Source organism: Microcaecilia unicolor, chromosome 11 (assembly GCF_901765095.1).
Source record: "Microcaecilia unicolor chromosome 11, aMicUni1.1, whole genome shotgun sequence".
NCBI lineage: Eukaryota > Metazoa > Chordata > Amphibia > Gymnophiona > Siphonopidae > Microcaecilia > Microcaecilia unicolor.
In genome coordinates, this window is record NC_044041.1 from 71027660 (window position 1) to 71048615 (window position 20956).

Sequence of the window (20956 nt, forward strand, 5' to 3'; positions counted from 1 at the left end):
CAGCAAGATAAAAGGAGCAGAGTCTGGAGTTGGTAGTGGAGGAGAAAGGTACAGATAAGAAAGATTTACCCCAATGAACCCAGTGGGCGGAGTGATAAGAGTGGAGAAGTACCTGAGGAGCTGCAGAGAGAATGCACTTGTAAGTCAATAAGAGGAGTTTGAACTGTATGTGGAAACGGATAGGGAGCAATGAAGTGACTCGAGGAGAGGGGCTAATATGAGCATGGCAACACTGGCAGAATATAAGTCATGCAGCAGAATTTTGAACCAGATTGAAGGCGAGAGAGATGGCTTAGTGGAGACCTATGAGAAGCAAGTTGCAACTCCCTCCTTAATGTCCTTTAGTAAAAGGACACCTTAGTTTGTTAATGTGCACTTTGTATGATGACCAAACTATAGTACACAAGCAGTTAAGAGGACAAATAAGAAAGGCATGACCCATTCAACATCTTGAAAGCCAAGCAAGGTCACTTGAATTGTATTCTGGCCATAATAGGAAGCCAATGTAAAATTCACACACTTGACAGGAACCATATGGAGACAGAAGAAAGTGCCCAGCAGAACCTGTTTTTCCAAATCAAGAAGGGGGTTAAGAGCTGGGTTTCTGAGCACAGATCTCAGGTGTCCTGTGACTGCTGGGCACTGAGCAGCCTTTAGATAAATATGCTAGGCTTTACTCTCAGTTTACTGATCTGCATTACTTTAAGCCCTCATTAATGATTTTATTTTCCTCCACCATTTTAATTGTAATATTGTATTTTTTATGTTATGTAGTTTTCTTTCACTGTGACATCCAACAGATTGACCCTTAGTTTCTGAAATGTCGTATACTACTACTACTAATCATTTCTATAGTGCTACTAGACATACACAGTGCTGTACACATTACATACAGGTACTTTCTCTGTGCCTAGGGGGCTCATAACCTAAGATTTTTGTACCTGGGGCAATGGAGGGTTAAGTGATTTCCCAAGGTCACAAGGAGCTGCAGTGGGAATCAAAACCCAGGTTACCAGGATCAATGCCCACTGCACTAACCATTAGGCTACTCCTCCAGTATAGCAAATCTAAAGAAAAAAGAGAGTGGGAAATGTCTCTGTGGTTGCGAGCACTGCATTGCTTTAGCGTTTTTTGCTACAGTGAAATGTGTTCTGTATTATGCTGTGGCCTATTTATTTTTCTACAAGAATGCATTCTGTGATGGTAATAAAATGGCAGTTGAGTGAATCTGGAGGACAGAAGGGAGAGAGGGATGAGTGCTTTGCACTTCCTGTGCTCTGTTCTCACACATAAACTGAGTGACCTTAGATCCAGACTTTCATGGTCTTCTGCAGAGATGAGCACACACAGGAGCACGAGGATGACAGACTGTCTCACAACCTGGGAACGAACGAACGTTCCTGTTTGCCTTTGATTGTGACAGCCTGTTCAACGTTGCTACACTACATATTGCATACTGTGTATAGTGGGCATTTTTCATCCTGAAGTTTATACCCATCAGCTGCACCAGGTTATAGACACAGTGCTACATAGAGTGCATTTGTGAACCCTGAAGCAGGCCAAAACACGGACGCATGTCGGGTCATTTTTCTGGTGCTATTCAATAAAGATTTGAATATTCATTCCCGGGTTTGGGAGTGAGTTGTCATCCTCTGCTCTTGTGTTGCTCATTTTGGACTCTCGTAGAGGTATTTTTCTGTTCCTTTTTTTTTTTTTGCACTCTTCTGCAGAGATGCCAAGTTATCCAGTTCCAAGCTGGAGATTTGGGACAGTCCGGCATTCTGGACCACCTCATCCTGTTGCATTATGGGACTTTTGCAGGCCCTAATTAAATGGGCAGGATCAGGCACTACAAATCCCACATCACTTTGAGATGTAAGTTCAAACCAGGACTGGTCAAAAATCTCCCTTCTGGAACTGGGTAACTTGCAGGCTTATTTCGAAAGGGATCACCGGCGACCTTCCGACACAAATGGGAGATCGCCAACGATCTCTTGATCCTGGCCAAATCGGTATTATGGAAAGCCAATTTTGGCTGGCCCCAATTGCTTTTTTTTTGTTGGTGGCGCGGCAACCTTCAAGGGGGGCGTGTTGGTAGTGTAGCGAAGGCGGAAGGGGGCGGGGCGGGGTGTGGTTAAGAGATTGGCCAGCTTCCCCTTATAATGGAAAAAAAAGGCCGGCTCGAACGAGCATTTCGCCAGCCGGAATTGGCCCATTTATTTTTAGGACCAAGTCCCAAAAAAGTGCCCCAACTAACCAGATGACCACCGGAGGGAAGCGGGGATCACCTCCCCTTACTCCCCCAGTGGTCACCAACCCCCTCCCACACACACAAAAAAAAATTAAAACATTTTTTGCCAGCCTGTATGCCAGCCTCAAATGTCATACCCAGCTCCCTGACAGCAGTATGCAGGTCCCTGCAGCAGTTTTTAGTGGGTGCAGTGCACTTCAGGCAGGTGGACCCAGGCCCATCCCCCCCCTACCTGTTACACTTGTGGTGGTAAATGGGAGCCCTCAAACAAAAACCAAAACCCACTGTACCCACATGTAGGTGCCCCCTTCACCCCTTAGGGCTATGGTAATGCTGTAGAATTGTGGCCAGTGGGTTTTGGGGCAGATTTGGGGGGCTCAGCACCTAAGGGAAGGGTGCTATGCACCTGGAAGCTAATTGTGTAAATTTTTTAATTTTTTAGAAGTGCCCCCTAGGGTGCCCTGGCATGTGAGGGGGGGGGCAGTGCTCTACAAATGCTGGCTCCTCCCACGCCCAAATGCCTTGCATTTTGCCGGGTTTGAGATGGCCGGGTCTGGTTTCCATTATGACTGGAAAACGGAACCGGCCATCTCATGTAAACCCGGCGATCTGCCGGCGATCCTATTCTAAACCCGGCGAGTGATTTGGCCGGCGCCAAGCGTATTTCAAAAATACACTTGGCTCCGCCCGCTTATGGCACCGGCCCCGAAGATGACCATCGATTTTGCCGGCGCCATTCGATTATGCCCCTCTTGGCATCTCTGTTTATGACTGCGGTGACCAGATGGCACTAGACCTGGCATATAATGAAGATAAAACCAGGACTGGTCCAGCCTTCCCCTGATGACCTGGAACAATCTAATAACCCTCCCGCAGCCCCCCAGCTTGGTGTCCTGAGTTACCTTTTGTCTCTCTTTGCAGGTGGCATCTGCTGGTTGCAGCAAGGCAGGGAAGGCAAGTGTAGCATGATCCTCATGGCAGCTGCTTCCTGGGAGGAGTGCTGTTCCAATGGCAATGTGGACACAGCCTGGTCCAATTACACAGACCCCATGAATAAGATCAGCCTTCTGGGATTCCTGGGACTGGTCACGTGCCACCCCTGCAAAGGTAAACCAGCCTCAGACAAGGAGTTGTTCCAGCCACAGTTGCACTGAAGAGCCTGGTCCTATAAGTTTAGATCCCTGTGTATGTGCTGTTCAAAGGACCAACAAGAAAGCAAATGGTGGGAATGACCACAGAAGATGAACCAGGATTTAAACCAGAGCCTTTATTAAAAAATGGTGATCAACAGAAGTAGATAAGAATGTAGGACCCAACACAGGCCATGTTTAGGCGGTTAAGCCTTCCTCAGGGGTTCTCTGTGGTATTGTTGTAGGATCACATATGCTGTCCTAATGCAACAAGCAATGACTCTGGAAAAAGTCACAAGAAATGCTGAGTCCAATGCAAGTGTTGGGTCCAACATTCTTATCTACTTCTGTTGATCACCATTTTGAATAAAGGCTCTGATTTACATCCTGGTTCATCTTTCGTGGTCATTCCCACCCCTTTGCTTTCTTGTTGTTGGTTTGTCTGTGGGAGTGAGTTGGTCCTCTCTTTTTGGATTGCTGCCTTCAAAGGGACATCTTGGTGGTACTATGGCCTTCCTCTGCTGCTCATCTGGCTCTCCAGTCTTTGGGATCTCTGCCTACTCCCCTTCGACTCCTGGGACCTGCTTTCTGGTCTTGCCTATGGGTGTTAAAGTCTGAAATCCAGTTGTGGTTTGGAGTCTTTGATTTTCATTGTCATTAAGGCAAACTACATCATTAGATAATCCTGCATACCTCACACACATGTACTCACCCCCCCCCCCCAGTCCACACATAAACATGTTCAGACACTTAGCTAGACAAACACACAAACTTTCTCAGACACACCCCTGCACAGACTGTCTCAGAGACACAGAGAGGAAAATGTTCCAAATCATGAAGCTAGACTAAATGGTATGAGGGGAAGAATTCTGAAAGCTAATGGTAGGTCTCCGAACGAATGCAATATTTTTGGGAGAGCAATTTTAAAATAGATCTAGCTGTCTAATTCTGCATTTGGTTGGTTAGATCCATTGCTTGAACGTTTACTCCACTGAGCAGCTAAATAATTTCACTAGGAAATTTTTCAGGGTTTGCCAGATGGTGGTAACGGTGCTGGTAGTAGTAGTGGAAGAAAGGAGCTTAAGAGGCTAGCACAGAAAATTCAGTGGTTGTCCATCATATCTTATGGCTAGCTCGTCTGCAGGGAGATCAGGTACAATCTAAGCCATTTAAGAAAGTGTGAACTAAACTGGAGATGATTAGCTGATTAAATGGTCTTTCCATGGGGAAGTGAAAATTTCCTCCCAGCAACATAGTAAACAAAGGTAAAAACCAGCTGGTCCATCCAGTCTGCCCAGATGAGATTCTTACTCTCTAGTTCTCTATCATTTTGGATACATGAGTGTGTAAATTCACATACTTTATTTAACCAGTATCAACTCCCCTCCATGCCTTCTACCAACCTCGCCATCCCATTTCTCCCACTGCATATTCAAATTCCATTATGATGCTGACCACCACACCATCTCCACTGGTGGCCCATTCTAGTGAGTCTCTGCACATCCCTTTCCATTGCCCACAGGCCATCCCTGTGTCCAAAACATACAGCCAACCCGTGTTGTGCTTTTCATTGGAAAGTTTTCCTGTTTTCCATATACAGCACACTCAGGATTTCGTAAGTAGAGTGTGTAAAGATCACTTTACTAGTTCTACACTCCCCCCCCCATTCATCACTGATAACCTGTATCCAAAAGTGATGGAGATAACGGGGTTACTTACCTGTAACAAGGGTTCTCTGTGGACAGCAGAAAAAGGCAGCCACACATAGGTTATGTCATTGCTTGACAGTGCCAGTTCGAACTTGCTCCACAAAGCCTAGAAAAGTCTGGACATGTCCATCTAGTGGTAACTGCCATTGCTGCACATGGATGCCAGTGTGTTCTTCCAGGCTTTTCTGGGCTCTGTGGAGCAAGTCTGATCAGGCCCCATCAAGTAATGACATCAACCACCATTACGGCAAATGTAAGCCACATTGAGCCTGCAAATTGGTGGGAAAATGTGGGATACAAATGCTATAAATAAAAAATGTGGTTGCCTTATCCTGTTTGTGCATGGAGAAAGAGTCACTAAAGCTGATAAAGCACTCACAGCATAGATGGAAAAACTCTAGATCAGAATAAGATGCTAGGAATGATTTATCAGAGGCTTCTTGTACAACAGTGGCTCTTAATATTCAAAAGCACTGTTACTGTGTTGTTGATTCCTCTGCATTCTGAAGGTCCCCAATAAGAAAAGTTGCCTTATTGTTTACTTAGAAGTTCTACAAAGTTTCCAAATTATCCAGTTCCAGGAGGAAGACTTTTGGGCCAGTCCTGGTGTTGAACGTACATCCCAAAGCAGTGTGGGATTTGTATTTCCAGATTCTTCCCAATCAAATCAAGGCTGAGAGCCCCATAAGGCAATACACCTGAATGGGGTTCCCTAACATCTAGGACTGGTCTAAAATCTGGGCAACTTGGCAGCTCTGCTTTGATCGTGACATTTGCCAGGTCAGGGGTGTCACACTGTAGTGCTGGAGGACGACATAGTTGGTTTTCACTGTATTCCTAATGAATACGCAGGAGATATATTTGTACACAACGAGGGTAGTACATGCAAAAATATATCTCCTGCATATTCATTATATTACCATCAACTGAGTAAATCTTCTCTAATAGTTACATTCACTATAGTCTAATATAGTAACTATAACTGCTGTTTATCATCTCAAATTCACTTTATTCAAAACACTTTTTAGAACAAATAAAATTTCTTCTCACAATCTTAACCATACATTCCTCTCATTCGTACCTAAAGTCAAAATTATCTGGAATAATACTATCCCTCAATCCCCAGAGTTTTACACAACATCTCATATGACATATAAGCTTATAAAACTCTATGAGAAAATCTAAACTATAATTTGTCCATATAGAAGATGATAATCCAAGGCTCCTCTTCAATGTCCGACGCCAGAAATATCCAATCAATAATTCTCATAGCGTCACTTTGCAAACTCCAGCTGATGAGAGCGTATTATCTCACAATTGAAGAAGAGAAGAGAAACTGCTAAACAAGAATATCGGAGTTAGTGTGGTTTTGTGAGGTTGTGATGAATGTCTCAACATAATCCGGAGGCGCTTTGAGTAACCCATGATATCACAATTGTGAGATAATACGCTCTCATCAGCTGGAGTTTGCAAAGTGACTATGAGAATATATTGATTGGATTTCTGGCGACGGACATTAAAGGAGGAGGAGCCTTGGATTATCATCTTCTATATGGACAAATTATAGTTTAGATTTTCTCATAGTTTTATAAGCTTATGTGTATATGTCATATGAGGTGGTGTGTAAAACTCCAGGGATAGTATTATTCCAGATAATTTTGACTTTAGGTATGATGAGAGGAATGAATGGTTAAGATTGTGAGAAGAAATATTAGTTGTTCTAAAAAGTGTTTTGAATAAAGGGAGTTTTGAGATGATAAACAGCAGTTATAGTTACTGCATATTCATTAGGAATATCCTCCAAACCTGACTGGTTTGTAGCCCTCTGCCACTGCAGTTTGACCTCTATCCTAGGGCTTGCTATAGAGTAGAGACAGACATCTCCAATCCTCATGTGCTGCAAGCTAGGGGGGTTTCAAGATACTTTCCATCGTATACAAATACATCTCATGCATATTCAGTGTGGGTACTTGAAAACCTAACTAGCTTGTGGCATTCAAAGGCTGAAGGTGCCTACACCTGTTGAAGAGAATGCAGAATCTCTATATGTTCTTTATACACCAAAAGCTGGAAACTAGTTTGGTTTCTGTGGATCACCAGCAGTGGCAGTAGAGGGGGCCCTATTCTGGTTTTGTTTAATTAAGGCTGCCAACTGGATCCAGATTCACAGGACAGGATTGATCCAGTCCTGGGTTTACCCCATTGCATACAGGGACTTGTAGTTCTGATTTTCCATTGCAGTCCCTGAGAACAGCAAGACTACAAGTCCCAGCATGCACTGGAGTAAACCCAGGACAGGATCAACCCTGTCTTGTAAATCTGGATCCTGTTGGGAGCCTTATGTTTAATCAGTGAATCAGCTGCACAAGGGGCATGGACAAAGGCAGATTGGGAGGCCATGGGGTTCTTCACTCTACACTTTAACGGGGGATATGAGGCAATTCAATCTGTCGGGTTCATACCCAAACAATGAATAGATAAAATAATTAACACTTGACCTTGCAATAAAATATAAAAACCATTCCTAAGAATTAGACAGACAAGTAGGTGGAGTAAAAAGAAGTTGCAGATTTGTTTATTGGTGAGGAAATTTGACCCAGGCTAACAAGGCAAAATTCTATTTAACAACCAATAACCCAGACTACCTGCCATCTGTAGCAAGGAGTCCAAGTGTAACAGTCGAAGGAACTTAAGTAAACAGATACCCTGCCATAGCAGATAGAGCAAGTCCATGTCTGAGTTTGGGTGCTTGGGCCCAACATTCACAGGCCCTGTTTGAAAGGACCTTCTTTTGAACATGCTGCTATCTCAGGTACGTACCCACCCCCCAAGCTGCAACAAAGCATCTTGAGAAAACAAAGCAAAAGTAATACAATTCTTAGTAGCAAAAGGGATGGGAAGGATAAGAGACCTCCGAGATGCAGGAAGGATTTTGGGCCTTGGAGGTGCCCTCTTAAATAGCCATGTGCCAGACCCCTCCCATAAGTGAAGGGGAAATACTCCCATTGGAGGATCATTTCCTGCGGGTCACAATTAAAATAGATAGCCCAATCAGTCAAGACCCCGCCTGATCTTCTGGCATTTGCTAATGCCTTCCACCACCCAGCCCTTCCCCAACACCATGGTCTTAGTAAGCTAGGCTCAACCTCGACCCCACCATGATCGCCAAGGCCTACTCTATCGGGGTGGCTCATCCCCCCATGAAAGATCGGGCTTCAGATTAGCCAGTCGCTCTTGGTGACTTCCCTCCTAAAGTCTCTGGTGATTCACATTAAGGGAGTAGGGAGGGAAATCTCTCTCTCTCTCTCTCCTCTCCCTCTCCCTCTCCCTCCTTATACCACCTCAGATCTAGCACAGATGTGATTCAGGAACTGATCTGAGATAGTCTGTTGCAAGTTTTGAGATGTAGGCTACCGCTGAGCCTTCAGGTAACATTAGCTGCAGCACCTTTTCTGCTAACCTGAGCCTCTCCTCCTGTAATTTCTTTTCTTGTGTATTGTTCTTCCTATGTATTTAATAAAGCAGCTAGCTTTCTTTATTCTTTGTCTACAGTGACTTGTGAGGGTGTGGACTGTGGCCCAGGAAAATCTGCCAGGTGAAGCAGGGCCGGCCTCAGTGCACCTGTGCACCTGACTGTTCCACTTTGGCCAGCAAGCTGCCTGTCTGTGGATCGGATGGATATACCTACAGGGATGAGTGTGAACTGCTGACCAGGAAATGCCGAGGTCACCCTGACCTGGAGGTCATGTACCAGGGAAAATGTAAAAGTATGCTCAATTCTCTCTTTATCTCAAATGCCAGACTAGCACACCCACTGTCCAGTCAATCGGCCCTTTTTCAAATGCACTTCAGGTTGTCTGGAGGATGAATGGGAAATTGTCTGCTATAATTGCTAGTGAAGACTTCAGAACAAAATGTACTTGCTGTTCACCTCATTAGATCTGCTTTGCCTGGGAGATAATCCTTTTCTTTTTTAGGCTGAGACTGCAGCTGCTTCATGAAGACACTTTAACGTCTTTATTTTTCCTAAAAACTATTTTGGAGAATGTTAAGAGTTTATGAAAGGCAATTCAGCTCACTTACTCTGCAGCCCCCTCTGCTATTCCAGCACACACCCCTCACACACACAGCTCTACTGATGCACCCTACTCCTGCCCTGCTATACCCCTTGGCTCCTGTTCCAGTACTGGGACCTCCCTCCCCCCCCCAAAGCCCCCACAGCTCTACCAGTGCACTTTATTTCTGCCCTGCAGCAAGCCTGCTATTCCAATACTAGGATCTAACCCCTTCCATCCCCCCACACACTCTCTCTCACTCACTCACATCTTTACCAAGGCATCTCACTCTTGCCCTGCAGCACCCCTCACACACATGCAGTTCTAGCAATACACCCTACTTGTGCCCTGCTATACCCCCTCCTTTTCCAATTCTGGGACCTCCGCCTTCCACATACACAGCTCTGCCAGCACACCTTACTTCTGACTTGCAGCACCCTTGCTATTCCAGCATACCCCCTCACACACATGGTTCTACCAATGCACCTCTCTCCTTCCTAGCAGCACCCCTCCTGTTTCATTATGGGGACCTCCGTGCCCACGCACACTCATACCCTGCAATACTGGGATTTCTCCCTTCCCCCCACACACACACTCACAACTTTACCAATGCAGCACACCCCTCACACATACACAGTTCTACCAAGCACCCTACTCCTGCCTTGCTATATCCCCTTCCTATTCCAATACTGAGACCTCCGGCCCCCACAGCTCTGCCAATGCACCTTAGTCCTGCCCTGCAGCATCTCTACTATTCCAATACATTATAACCCCTCCCCCTCCACACACACCCATAAACACAACTCTGTCTGACACCCTAGTCCTTCACTGCAGCACCCCTGCTAGTCCTATATCCCTCCCTCACCCCCACCCTCACATAGCTCTACAAATGCATCTGCTACACTCTTGCTATTCCAGTATTGAAACTCCAGGTGACACTGCGCTTCTACACCCCCTGCTATTCCAGTATTGAGTCTCTCACACACAGCTGTATCGGTGCATGTCATTCCTGTCCTGCAGTTCTTCAAACAGATCTGTTTATGGCTTGTGACACATGATATATTATTCTAAAAGCTTTAAGTACAAAGTGAATTTTAATTTTGAACTTTCCATGAGGTCATCAACAGTGATGGGACTTTATAACAAATTTCTCCATCAGAGATGTGTAATATCAGCAACTTGTCATCTTTCGGAGAGCAGTGAGAACGGACATTCTGTAGTACTAGATTCTAGCAGAGATGCCTCTTACTGGATAAGAACGTCATAAGGGTGAGAGCACTGCTAAGAGAAATTATGCTGTTCTTACCCCAAAACAGACCTGCTTACTTCTTATTAAGCAGTTGAAACACATGACATATTCAAAGCAGTGGATATATAATGATGAGTTCCAGATACCTAATTTTTGGCCCAGCAACTTCCTCCTCCTACTGGGACTATGGTGCGCCATCTGGATTTTCACATGCTTATAAAGCGGTAGCCGTGTTAGTCCACTTTTAAAGGTAATAAATAGAAATAAAACAAAACGTAGAAAAAAAATAAGATGATACCTTTTTTATTGGACTAGTTTAATACATTTTTTGAGTAGCTTTTGAAGGTAATCTCCCTTCTTCAGATCAGAAATGAGCAAATGTTGACCAATATCAGAATATATAAGCCAAACACAAAAGCGTGGGTGAGGGTGGGGTGAGTTACACCCTTCACCCAGCTCTCCCTGTTTCTCACCTAACTCATCCCACCCTCCTCCTGTGAGCCTATCATTGGAATGCTTTTGTGTTTCACTTATATATTCTGGTATTGGTCAACATTTGCTTATTTCTATTTATTATTACACATTCTTAAAGAGCTTTGATAATTGTGCTGAAGACTCAGAAAAAAAAATTTGGTTGGGGAGGGGGTGTTGTTCCCTCTGGTGTTGCAATGCTGAAACAGTGCAGCAAGTGTGTGTGGAGAAATCTGAAATCGGGGGGGGGGGGGGGGGGGGGGGAACGACTGCAGTTTACCAGACCAATCTCCTGTGGTCCACCTTTTCTGCAATCATCACCTTGGCCAGACTAGACAGACCTCAGGGCCCTTCTTTGCCACCATGTTCTGTTTCAGCATTGTCCCCTCAGTTTAAACCCCTAGTTGTAAATGTTGGCCTATTTACTTTACAATTTGGATGGGGGATTCACTGACCTCATGAAGGGAGGATAACTCTCCAAATGCAGTCATGTACGCAATAGATTAGTCCAGTAAAACGGTCTCATTTACATGGGTGCTAACCTTTTATTTCCACATATCCAAGTGGGCTAATCCATCAACCACAACTTTCTGCTCAAGACTGGGAACCAAAGAATGTTTAGCTTTGCCTAACTGGGCTCATATTTCAACATTTTGCAATGCTTGAGATTCATAACAAACACATGTTCGCTTTTAGTTAGAAGGGCTCTTAGTTGTCCCATCCAGACACAGACTACGAATGTAAACTGTGGGAGTCTTATCTCATATTTAGTAGATTTTTCATATACTTCCTTTCTGTGGTACAATGAAAGCAGTTTACATTTTTTTATTATATGTAGGTACTTTCTCTGTTTCTAGCAGGATCACAATCTAAGGGCCCTGTTTATTTTTACTTATTCATTCATTCATGCTTGTATCCCACAATTATCCTAAACCGAGTTTCAGTTCAAACTAAAGTGGCATACATTTAACAGTTGTTAGAGACAGTGCGTTTTCTCTAGCGAATAAGGTGCCGGTACTCAAATGCCAGACCACCCTTCAGGGATGGGGTGATCACTGAGAGATCCCCCACAATAGCCAGGCCCTCTGCAACCTGTCACAGAATCTATGACAAGGCAGAATTGGTGTGTCGAGCCTGAGCTCTTTCATTAAAACTCGGGGACCATGGGTCAATTTTAGCAGACAATGGAAAAGGTGCCAGTACTCAGTACCCCCAAGTACCCCCTCAAAAAAAGCCTTGGTTAGAGATTATTACATTGATTCAATTACATTTACAAGGTTGTATGATCCTGTGTTTTACAGTGGTTGGCAAGATAACTATTACTTATGGGCATCTACATGGTTAGTGCATACTAAAAACGCTAGTGCGCCTCTAGCACGGCTTAGTAAACAGGGCCCTAAGGGGTCCTTTTACTAAGGTGCGCTGAAAAATGTCCTGTGGTAGTGTGGACACGTGTTTTGGATGCACACAGAGTCATTTCTCAGCGCACCTGTAAAAAAAATGCCTTTTAAAATTGTTTACCTAAAATGGACGTGCGGCAACATGAAAATTGCTGCGCGTCAATTTTGGGTCTGAGTCCTTACTGCCAGTCATTGACCTAGCGGTAAAGACTCACATGGTAACCGGGTGGTAATGATCTACGCGCATCAAATGCCACTTGGCGCACGCTCAATACAGCGTCAAAAATAATTATTTTTCAGACGCACGTATCGGACACGCACCAAAAATGAAATTACTGCAAGAGCCATGCGGTAGCCGGGTGGTAATTCCGTTCTGGCATGTGTTGGGCGCGCATAGATGCTTATGCGGCTTAATAAAAGGGTCCCTCAGTTTTGCATCTGGGGCAATGAAGGATTAAGTGACTTGCCTAGGGTCCCAGGGAGCTGCAGTAGTTCACTGGTTGTGAACTCAGGTAGCACTCTTGGAAAGAGACTGGCTGCTCTCAGTCCTCTCCCAGTCTCGTGAACAATCACATTCAAAATTCTGATGTCAGAATGAGAGAGGAACCAGATTTTCATGACACAAAAATGGTTAATCTGGAAGCAAGTGGCCCTCTGTGCCAAGCCTTATCCCCTTTCGCTCACCGACTGTATGTCTGCTTCCCGGAGAAAGAGCAGCTGCTCTTACGCGCTGTAACAATGTCTGCAGTATGGTCTGAAAATGAAACACAGCGAGAAGAAGCAAAGCTTTCAATAGTTCAGTCTTGAGTTTGTTTTTCTTGGAAAAATTAAAAAAAAAAAATCTATTTGTATTCTTTAAAAAATCTGTACGAACATTTGGCTGCCAAAAGGGAACGTGATGTAATTAGAAACAAATGCTGGTATCTTCAAAGTAACATAAAAAAAAAATCCATGTGAGCTTAAAGACAAAGGCTGCCCGCAGTCCTCTGTGCCCACTCACCAGCTACATAGGATTGGCACTTCCCTGTAATAGTTGCCAATACAGGCACTACCAAGGTCACATATATAGAAAATGTTATACATTATTCAGGTCAGGTGTTAACCATTTTCCTGGACCCTGCTATCTCTGTAAGTATGTAACTACAGCAGAAGGACAATACCAGAAATATGAGGTTTCTCCATATTATTAGTTGCTTTGCATAGGTAAAAATTAATGCATAAGGCAGCTAGTAGGTCTTTCTTAGCAAAAAAGCTTCCATCAGTAGCCAGTGTCCCCATTAGCACAGTTTCATAGTGTGTACTAAGCAGTTGTGATTTTTTCTGCAGAGTCCTGCTCCAGTGTGGTATGCCAGGGACACACACTTGTGTGGTTGACCAGACCGGCAGTGCCTATTGTGTGATCTGTAGAAACAGCTCCATGCCCAGACGCCTCTAGCCTGGACCATGCTCTCTGCGGGAATAACAATGTTACTTACCCGTCCCGCCTGCCATCTCCGGCGAGCAACCTGCTTTCTGGGGCGATCCATCGGCGTGCGTCACTACGGAAGCTGTACAGGTATATTTCAGGTCTAATTCTTGGGATGATGAAAAGACAAGGTTGAACCTGTTCAACACATGGGAGACTAGCCAGATAGCAAATCAAGGAATGGTCAATGCCAGCAAGGATCTGTAGCCAGTAGTTGAAACTCAAACCTCTGGAGTCTCAAGTTCATATCCCACCTTTATCATGAAGTACATGACCTTAAACAGTTTTTTGGAGCAGACACACTGGGTCAGATTCAGTTAATGGCACCCCAATATGGGCACAGAAAAAAACTGGTGTCCAGTCCTATCCTATAAAGGAAGGGTTGCTCCGGGATGAGTGTCTTCGTAGAACCGTTGGTCTCCGAATTCCGCACCCAACTTTGGACGTGAGGACTTATACCGACTGAAACCAGGTGTAAATCTTGGTGCATATCCATTGTATTCTATAATACTGTATGCAATTTTCCAAAATGCCCAACCTGCTTGTGCCCTTCCTATGGGAGCACCCCCTTTGAAGTTGCGCGCGAATACACTTAGGCGCTATCCTTTGTTTTTTAAATTTTATTTGTGGTTTATTGAAATATCCACGATTAAATAATACAACTCAGACCATCCACATCTTAAATTTGCAATAGAGAATATAACAGATGCCAATATTTTAACTGTTTTTCCCCCACGCCCCCCACCTCGAAGGTGATTATGAAGCAAGTTCAGATTGAGATGACCATAAAACATAAGTACATAAGTACATATAAGTACATAAGTAATGCCATACTGGGAAAAGACCAAGGGTCCATTGAGCCCAGCATCCTGTCCACGACAGCGGCCAATCCAGGCCAAGGGCACCTGGCAAGCTTCCCAAACGTACAAACATTCTATACATGTTATTCCTGGAATTTTGGATTTTTCCAAGTCCATTTAGTAGCGGTTTATGGACTTGTCCTTTAGGAAACCGTCCAACCCCTTTTTAAAACTCTGCTAAGCTAACCGCCTTCACCACTTTCTCCGGCAACGAATTCCAGAGTTTAATTACACGTTGGGTGAAGAAAAATTTTCTCCGATTTGTTTAAATTACTACACTGTAGTTTCATCACATGCCCCCATAGTCCTAGTATTTTGGAAAAGCGTGAACAGAAGCTTCACATCCACCTGTTCCACTCCATTCATTATTTTATATACCTCTATCATGTCTCCCTCAGCCGTCTCTTCTCCAAGCTGTATAGCCCTAGCCTCCTTAGTCTTTCTTCATAGGGAAGTCGTCCCATCCCCACTATCATTTAGTCGCCCTTCGCTGCACCTTTCCAATTCTACTATATTCTTCTTGAGATGTGGCGACCAGAATTGAGCACAATACTCAGGTGCCGGTCGCCACCATGGAGCGATACAACGGCATTATAACATCCTCACACCTGTTTTCCATACCTTTCCTAATAATACCCAACATTCTATTCGCTTTCTAGCCGCAGCAGCACACTGAGCAGAAGGTTTCAGTGTGTTATCGACGACGACACCCAGATCCCTTTCTTGGTCCGTAACTCCTAACGTGGAACCTGCATAGACGTAGCTATAATTCGGGTTCTTTTTTCCCACATGCATCACCTTGCACTTGCTCACATTAAACATCATCTGCCATTTAGCCGCCCAGTCTCCCAGTCTCGTAAGGTCCTCTTGTAATTTTTCACAATCCTGTCGCGATTTAATGACTTTGAATAACTTGTGTCATCAGCAAATTTAATTACCTCGCTAGTTACTCCCATCTCTAAATCATTTATAAATATATTAAAAAGCAGCGATCCTAGCACGGACCCCTGAGGAACCCCACTAACTACCTTCTCCATTGTGAATACTGCCCATTTAACCCCACTCTCTGTTTCCTATCCTTCAACCAGTTTTTAATCCACAATAGGACATTTCCTCCTATCCCATGACCCTCCAGTTTCCTCTGTAGCCTTTCATGAGGTACCTGTCAAACGCCTTTTGAAAATCCAGATACACAATATCAACCGACTCCCCTTTGTCCACATGTTTGTTCACTCCTTCAAAGAATTGAAGTAATTGGTCAGGCAAGATTTCCCCACACAAAAGCCATGCTGACTTGGTCTCAGTAATCCATGTCCTCGGATGTGCTCTGTAATTTTGTTTTTAATATAGCCTCTACCATTTTCCCCAGGCACCGACGTCAGACTCACCAGTCTATAATTTCCCGGATCTCCCCTGGAGCCTTTTTTAAAAATGGGCGTTACATTGGCCACCCCTCCAATCTTCCGGTACCACGCTCGATTTTAAGGATAAGTTGCATATCACTAGCAGTAGCTCCGCAAGCTCGTTTTTCAGTTCTATCAGTACTCTAGGATGAATACCATCCGGTCCAGGAGATTTGCTACTCTTCAGTTTGCCGAACTGCCCCATTACGTCCTCCAGGTTTACCATGAAGTCAGTAAGTTTCTCCGACTCGTCCGCTTGAAATACCATTTCCGACACCGGTATCCCACCCAAATCTTCCTCGGTGAAGACCGAAGCAAAGAATTCATTCAGTCTCTCTCGCTAGTCTTTGTCTTCCTTGATCGCCCCTTTTAACCCCTCGGTCATCCAGCGGCCCAACCGATTCTTTTGCCGGCTTCCTGCTTTTAATATACCGAAAAAAAATTTTACTATGTTTTTTTGCCTCTAATGCTATCTTTTTTTCATACTCCCTCTTGGACTTCTTATGGTCCACTTAGGCGCTATCCTATAACTGGTTGTGTAAGTGTATTTCCACGCCAAAATTTGGGTGTGAAATTAGCACCTAACTTTAGGTGCCATTTCTAGAATTTCCCAGAGTGTGTGCTCTCTATCAAATAGAAACAGAGAAGAATGTACGCAGATATAGACCATACAGCCTATCCATGCTCTCTTGAATTCAGATACTGTTTTCATCTCCACCACTGCCCCCGAGAGGCCTTTCCACAATTCACCACACCTTTTTGCGAAGAATTATTTCCTCAGGTTACTTCTGAGTCTATCCCCTTTCACCTTCATCCTATGCCCCCTCATTCCAGAGCTTCATTTCAGTTGAGAGACTCGCCACCTGTGCATTTATGCTGCATAAGTATCGAAATGTCTATATTATATCTCCCCTCTCCTGCCTTTTTTCCAAAGTACGCATATTGAGATCTTTAAATCTATCCTCATATGCTTTATGACAAAGACCACTGACCATTTAGCACAGCCCTGGGTACACCGACAAGTCTTTACCCAGAATTATAATAGTACTTAAGATAAGCTGCTGCTTCTGGCCTTTGTCAAAGGGATGAAGTCAACAGAAAATCTTTGCTTCTACAAAAACTGCAAAATGCAGATAAAGGGATCTTCATATTCATCAGCATCCTAAACACAACCCAGTGACTTATTCAGCACTAAAGTATCTACATACAAAAACTGTAATGTACCACTCAGCCAGGTGAGGCAGTCTCTCAATAGTTTACAACATTACATTCAAAGTCAGAAAACAGTAGAAGGGAAATAACTCAAAACAATTAGAAATCCCTCTTTGGCTGACAGTAAAATTCTAGTTCAGAATACAGCCACTTGCTGCTGAGAGGCAGAAAGCTCTTCTAAAGATCTAAAATCAGGACCGGAGGATATTAGAGGATTGTGGGAAATCCAAATACGGTATTTTGTGTCGAAAGACTGCAGCTTGGAGACCCTGCCTGTCTCAAAAACATCTTCTAAGCTCTTAGAAATTTGCATGTGCTGCTTCCACTGCATGCAAATCACTCTCATAACTATTCATTGTGGCTATCCTGAAACTTGACCGGCTGGGAAATCCCCAGGACAGGTTTGGGAAGCACCACTAGAATGGCACCTGATAGAATATTAATGCAAACCCAAATTGGAGCACCTACATTTAGGTAGTCCTCGGGACACACCTAGCCAGTCAGGTTTTCGGGATACCCAGAATGAATATGCATGAGCTTAATTTGCATGCAAATCTATCTTGTGCATATTAATTGCGGCTATCCTGAAACCTGACTGGCTAGGTGTGTCACAAGGATAGGAGTGAGAACCCCTGCACTAGGACAATGGCAAGGGTAAATAAGTGGAAAATGCTTAACTTGTAGTATATCATAGGTTGGAGACACGCACGTGCCTCTTCCATGCTCCACCCACAAATATGCCCCGCCTTTCAGGTACACACTAAGGCATTTACAAACAGCTTATAAATAATGTGTGATACAATAATTCACTTAAGTGCAAATTGTCTTCGGATATAGTAACCTATGTAAGTCTAAGTGCTTTGAAAATTAGCCCCATAGTAACCTCTGGAACTTTGTACGTCAAAGTGCTTTGAAAATGAGCCTTATAGTACCTTTGGAACTTGTAAATATAAGTGGCTTTGAAAATGAGCTTCATAGTAACCTATGGAACTCTGTATGTCTAAGTGCTTTGAAAATGAGCCTCATAGTAACCCGTGGAAATCTGTAAGACTAAGTGCTTTGAAAATGAGCCTCATAGTAACCTATGTAACTCTGTCTAAGTGTTTTGAAAATGAGGTGAATAAGTGGCATAGATGTATTGTAGATATATTGTAATTGGTTGGGTAGGTGTTTGTTTGCAGAGTATAAAATGGTAATATCTATTGCCTATGTCTAGCTTATTTTTTCTGTACACTGCATTCAATTAATCTCTTCAGAAGGTAGTACTGTACATAAATCCTAATCAATCAATCATTTATCTATGGAGGTTCCTCTTCTGGGCTGCTTATATATATATATATATATATTATATATATATATATAATATATATATATATATATATATATATATATATATATATTTCACTCTTTAGAAACCAAAGTGAATCTGGGTGAATGTGATGGAAGCCTTACAGAGCTGGAATGATCTCAGCCTAATTTAAGGTTAAGTTAATCCTAAAGTGGAAGAATTAATGTGGGAGACAGTTGCCCCTGTGACAGGGGATTTGGTCCATATGGTGCAAAACAGTCTTCTGGAATGGATCACAGAAGGCAGTATTTATAAGCTTCTCCACGGGTCCTCCATCTAGGAGTGCCTGACTGCCTGGTCTCTGACCCCAAGAGCATCTTATTATTCAGGCTGCTAGAAGTGGAAGTTGCTTGAGTGTCATGTAACCCACATGGACACTTGATCATATGGCCCAGTAACTGAAGCCAAACACTTAGTGGGTGACTTTCAGTTCTTGTGGATTTTGTCTTATTGTTTGCCTGTCTCTCTCTATCCTGCAGCTTTCCCCACATTCTCTCAGGACATCGACAATGCAGAAGAGAATTATGTATAAGGACATTATGCAGAGAAGGACGTGATGAGGAAGAGAAAGGGCATTATATGTATATTGTACATATAGCATATGTGGTATTTATTAAATATGAAGATCATTATGTATATATGTTACGTAAGAAGGTAGAAGACCACTTGTATGCTCCCCACTGTAAAATCCATTGAAGGTCTTGGCTGATGCTTTTCTATTAAGTCATCTCTGAAAATGATGAGGGAAGGACAGCAGCTCCGACTTCTTAACCTTCTCTAAATTCATGCTCATTGTCAGGCTGTGCATCACTCTTTCTGGCTGAAAAAAAGGACCAGTTACAGATAACTGATCCCAGATCCAGAAAGAGTATTAGCTATTAGGTGTATGCAGTGTGAAAGAGAGTGAGGCAGCGCTCTGGAAGCCAAGGCAAGCAGCAGCTTAAAAGATTGGGGCCCTGAGTTCCTCAGCTAAATTTGCTGTACTCAGTGCCATCCCTGCTTCTGCAATTGTACATTATTGCAGGGTGACACCCTGTGAAAACAAGCCAAGCTGATTTTCTTATCAGAGCTGGAGACTTCAAGATTCTCACCAGAATGAGGAAGATATCACATTACCTCTTGAATTTTCCACTTTTACAGTTAAACTGCTGATTTCCAGCTTTTCAAAGGACTAATAGTCAGGCCTGTTGTGTATGGTATGTGCTGTGAGCGCTGAGGCCTGACACATGCAGCGCAGAGGCAGGTGTACTGAGGCATCTTGCATGTGGCACATTCCGTATGATGGTGTAACACGAGAGAAGGGATCTGGCAGACTGTGTAAGAATGCTGCACTGAATGACATGAAGGCCTACCAATGTTACCCTTCCTGATTTTTACCTGCAAATTCATGTGCTTAAGGTATGGAAAAGATCCATTTTTTTCACAGTGGGTGATGTGGCTACACACTGAAAGAAGCCAAAAACACATAGAACAGAGCATAAGACTATGAAGCCTTTGAGTACAACGGCATTTTGCTGTCACTAACTTGTGGTAATACTTTTAAATTACTCCTAATCCTAATCTGAATTTCTCAGGTACCCTTTGGCCAGTTCTGCAGTTCAGAAACAGAAGAAGCACATTTTTGGTTCCTATAAGGCAGAGGAAATATTATTAAACTTACTAAATTATACTAAGGTATAGTGAGACACACGGAGACAAAGTAACTGGCCAATATCATGGATTCAGTGGCACAAGAAAGGCCCAAAACTAATGGTCCAGTGGTTCCTAGAGCTGTTACTCTTGTGCCAACTCACACACTGGAACTCTGAGCAGCCTCTGTTCTCAAATTCAGTCTATAAGCTCCCAGGGGCAGGAACTTGTAGAGCACTGGGTACACTAAAAGCATCATATCATATCTCCAATATTCTGAGCTCTACTCCTGAATGTGCACATGAGAAGAGGAAGCACCTCAGCTAGAAGACAAAGGTATCTGATAAAGAGACACTTCCACCAGGGCGAGCTATAATTTCTGATAGTTGTTGCAGTTCTTATAAACAGCACATTTCTAGTGAATTCAGTATTTTGAGAGTGTTGCCTTTTATACATTAAAAAATCCTGTTTTCTATTTTTGTAATACTGTGTCCTGATATTTTACACAAATACATTATCATGCAGTGAGTGCAGAGTATCGTAATTATTTTATATTGTCGATAATATTTTACTGCTATGCTAATTAAAATTGTGAAATGAGCTACACTCTGGGTTTTTTTTTGCACTTGCTTAAACATGTGCAGTGGGGACCTGGGCCGTTGAGACAGTCAGGTTACTGCATTTATCATTTGGGATCCAGGGGTAATATTTGAGAGAGGTCAGGATAAATAGGAGAGAAACAAAGGGATTGGACTGAGTTTGGTTTATTATAAG

The 20956-nt window shown here is 43.4% G+C and overlaps 1 protein-coding gene across 1 annotated transcript in view; it reads left to right on the forward strand.

The window, feature by feature from the left end:
• Positions 1 to 20748, forward strand: part of FSTL3 (follistatin like 3) — a 31768-nt gene extending 11020 nt beyond the window's left edge. The window contains 8 exon segments of the mRNA XM_030218196.1: positions 3173 to 3358; positions 8643 to 8675; positions 8678 to 8857; positions 13592 to 13612; positions 13615 to 13673; positions 13675 to 13746; positions 13748 to 13820; positions 19033 to 20748. Coding sequence (XP_030074056.1) covers positions 3173 to 3358; positions 8643 to 8675; positions 8678 to 8857; positions 13592 to 13612; positions 13615 to 13673; positions 13675 to 13746; positions 13748 to 13820; positions 19033 to 19085 — 677 coding nt within the window. The 3' untranslated portion in view covers positions 19086 to 20748.
• The last annotated feature ends 208 nt before the right edge of the window (positions 20749 to 20956 follow it).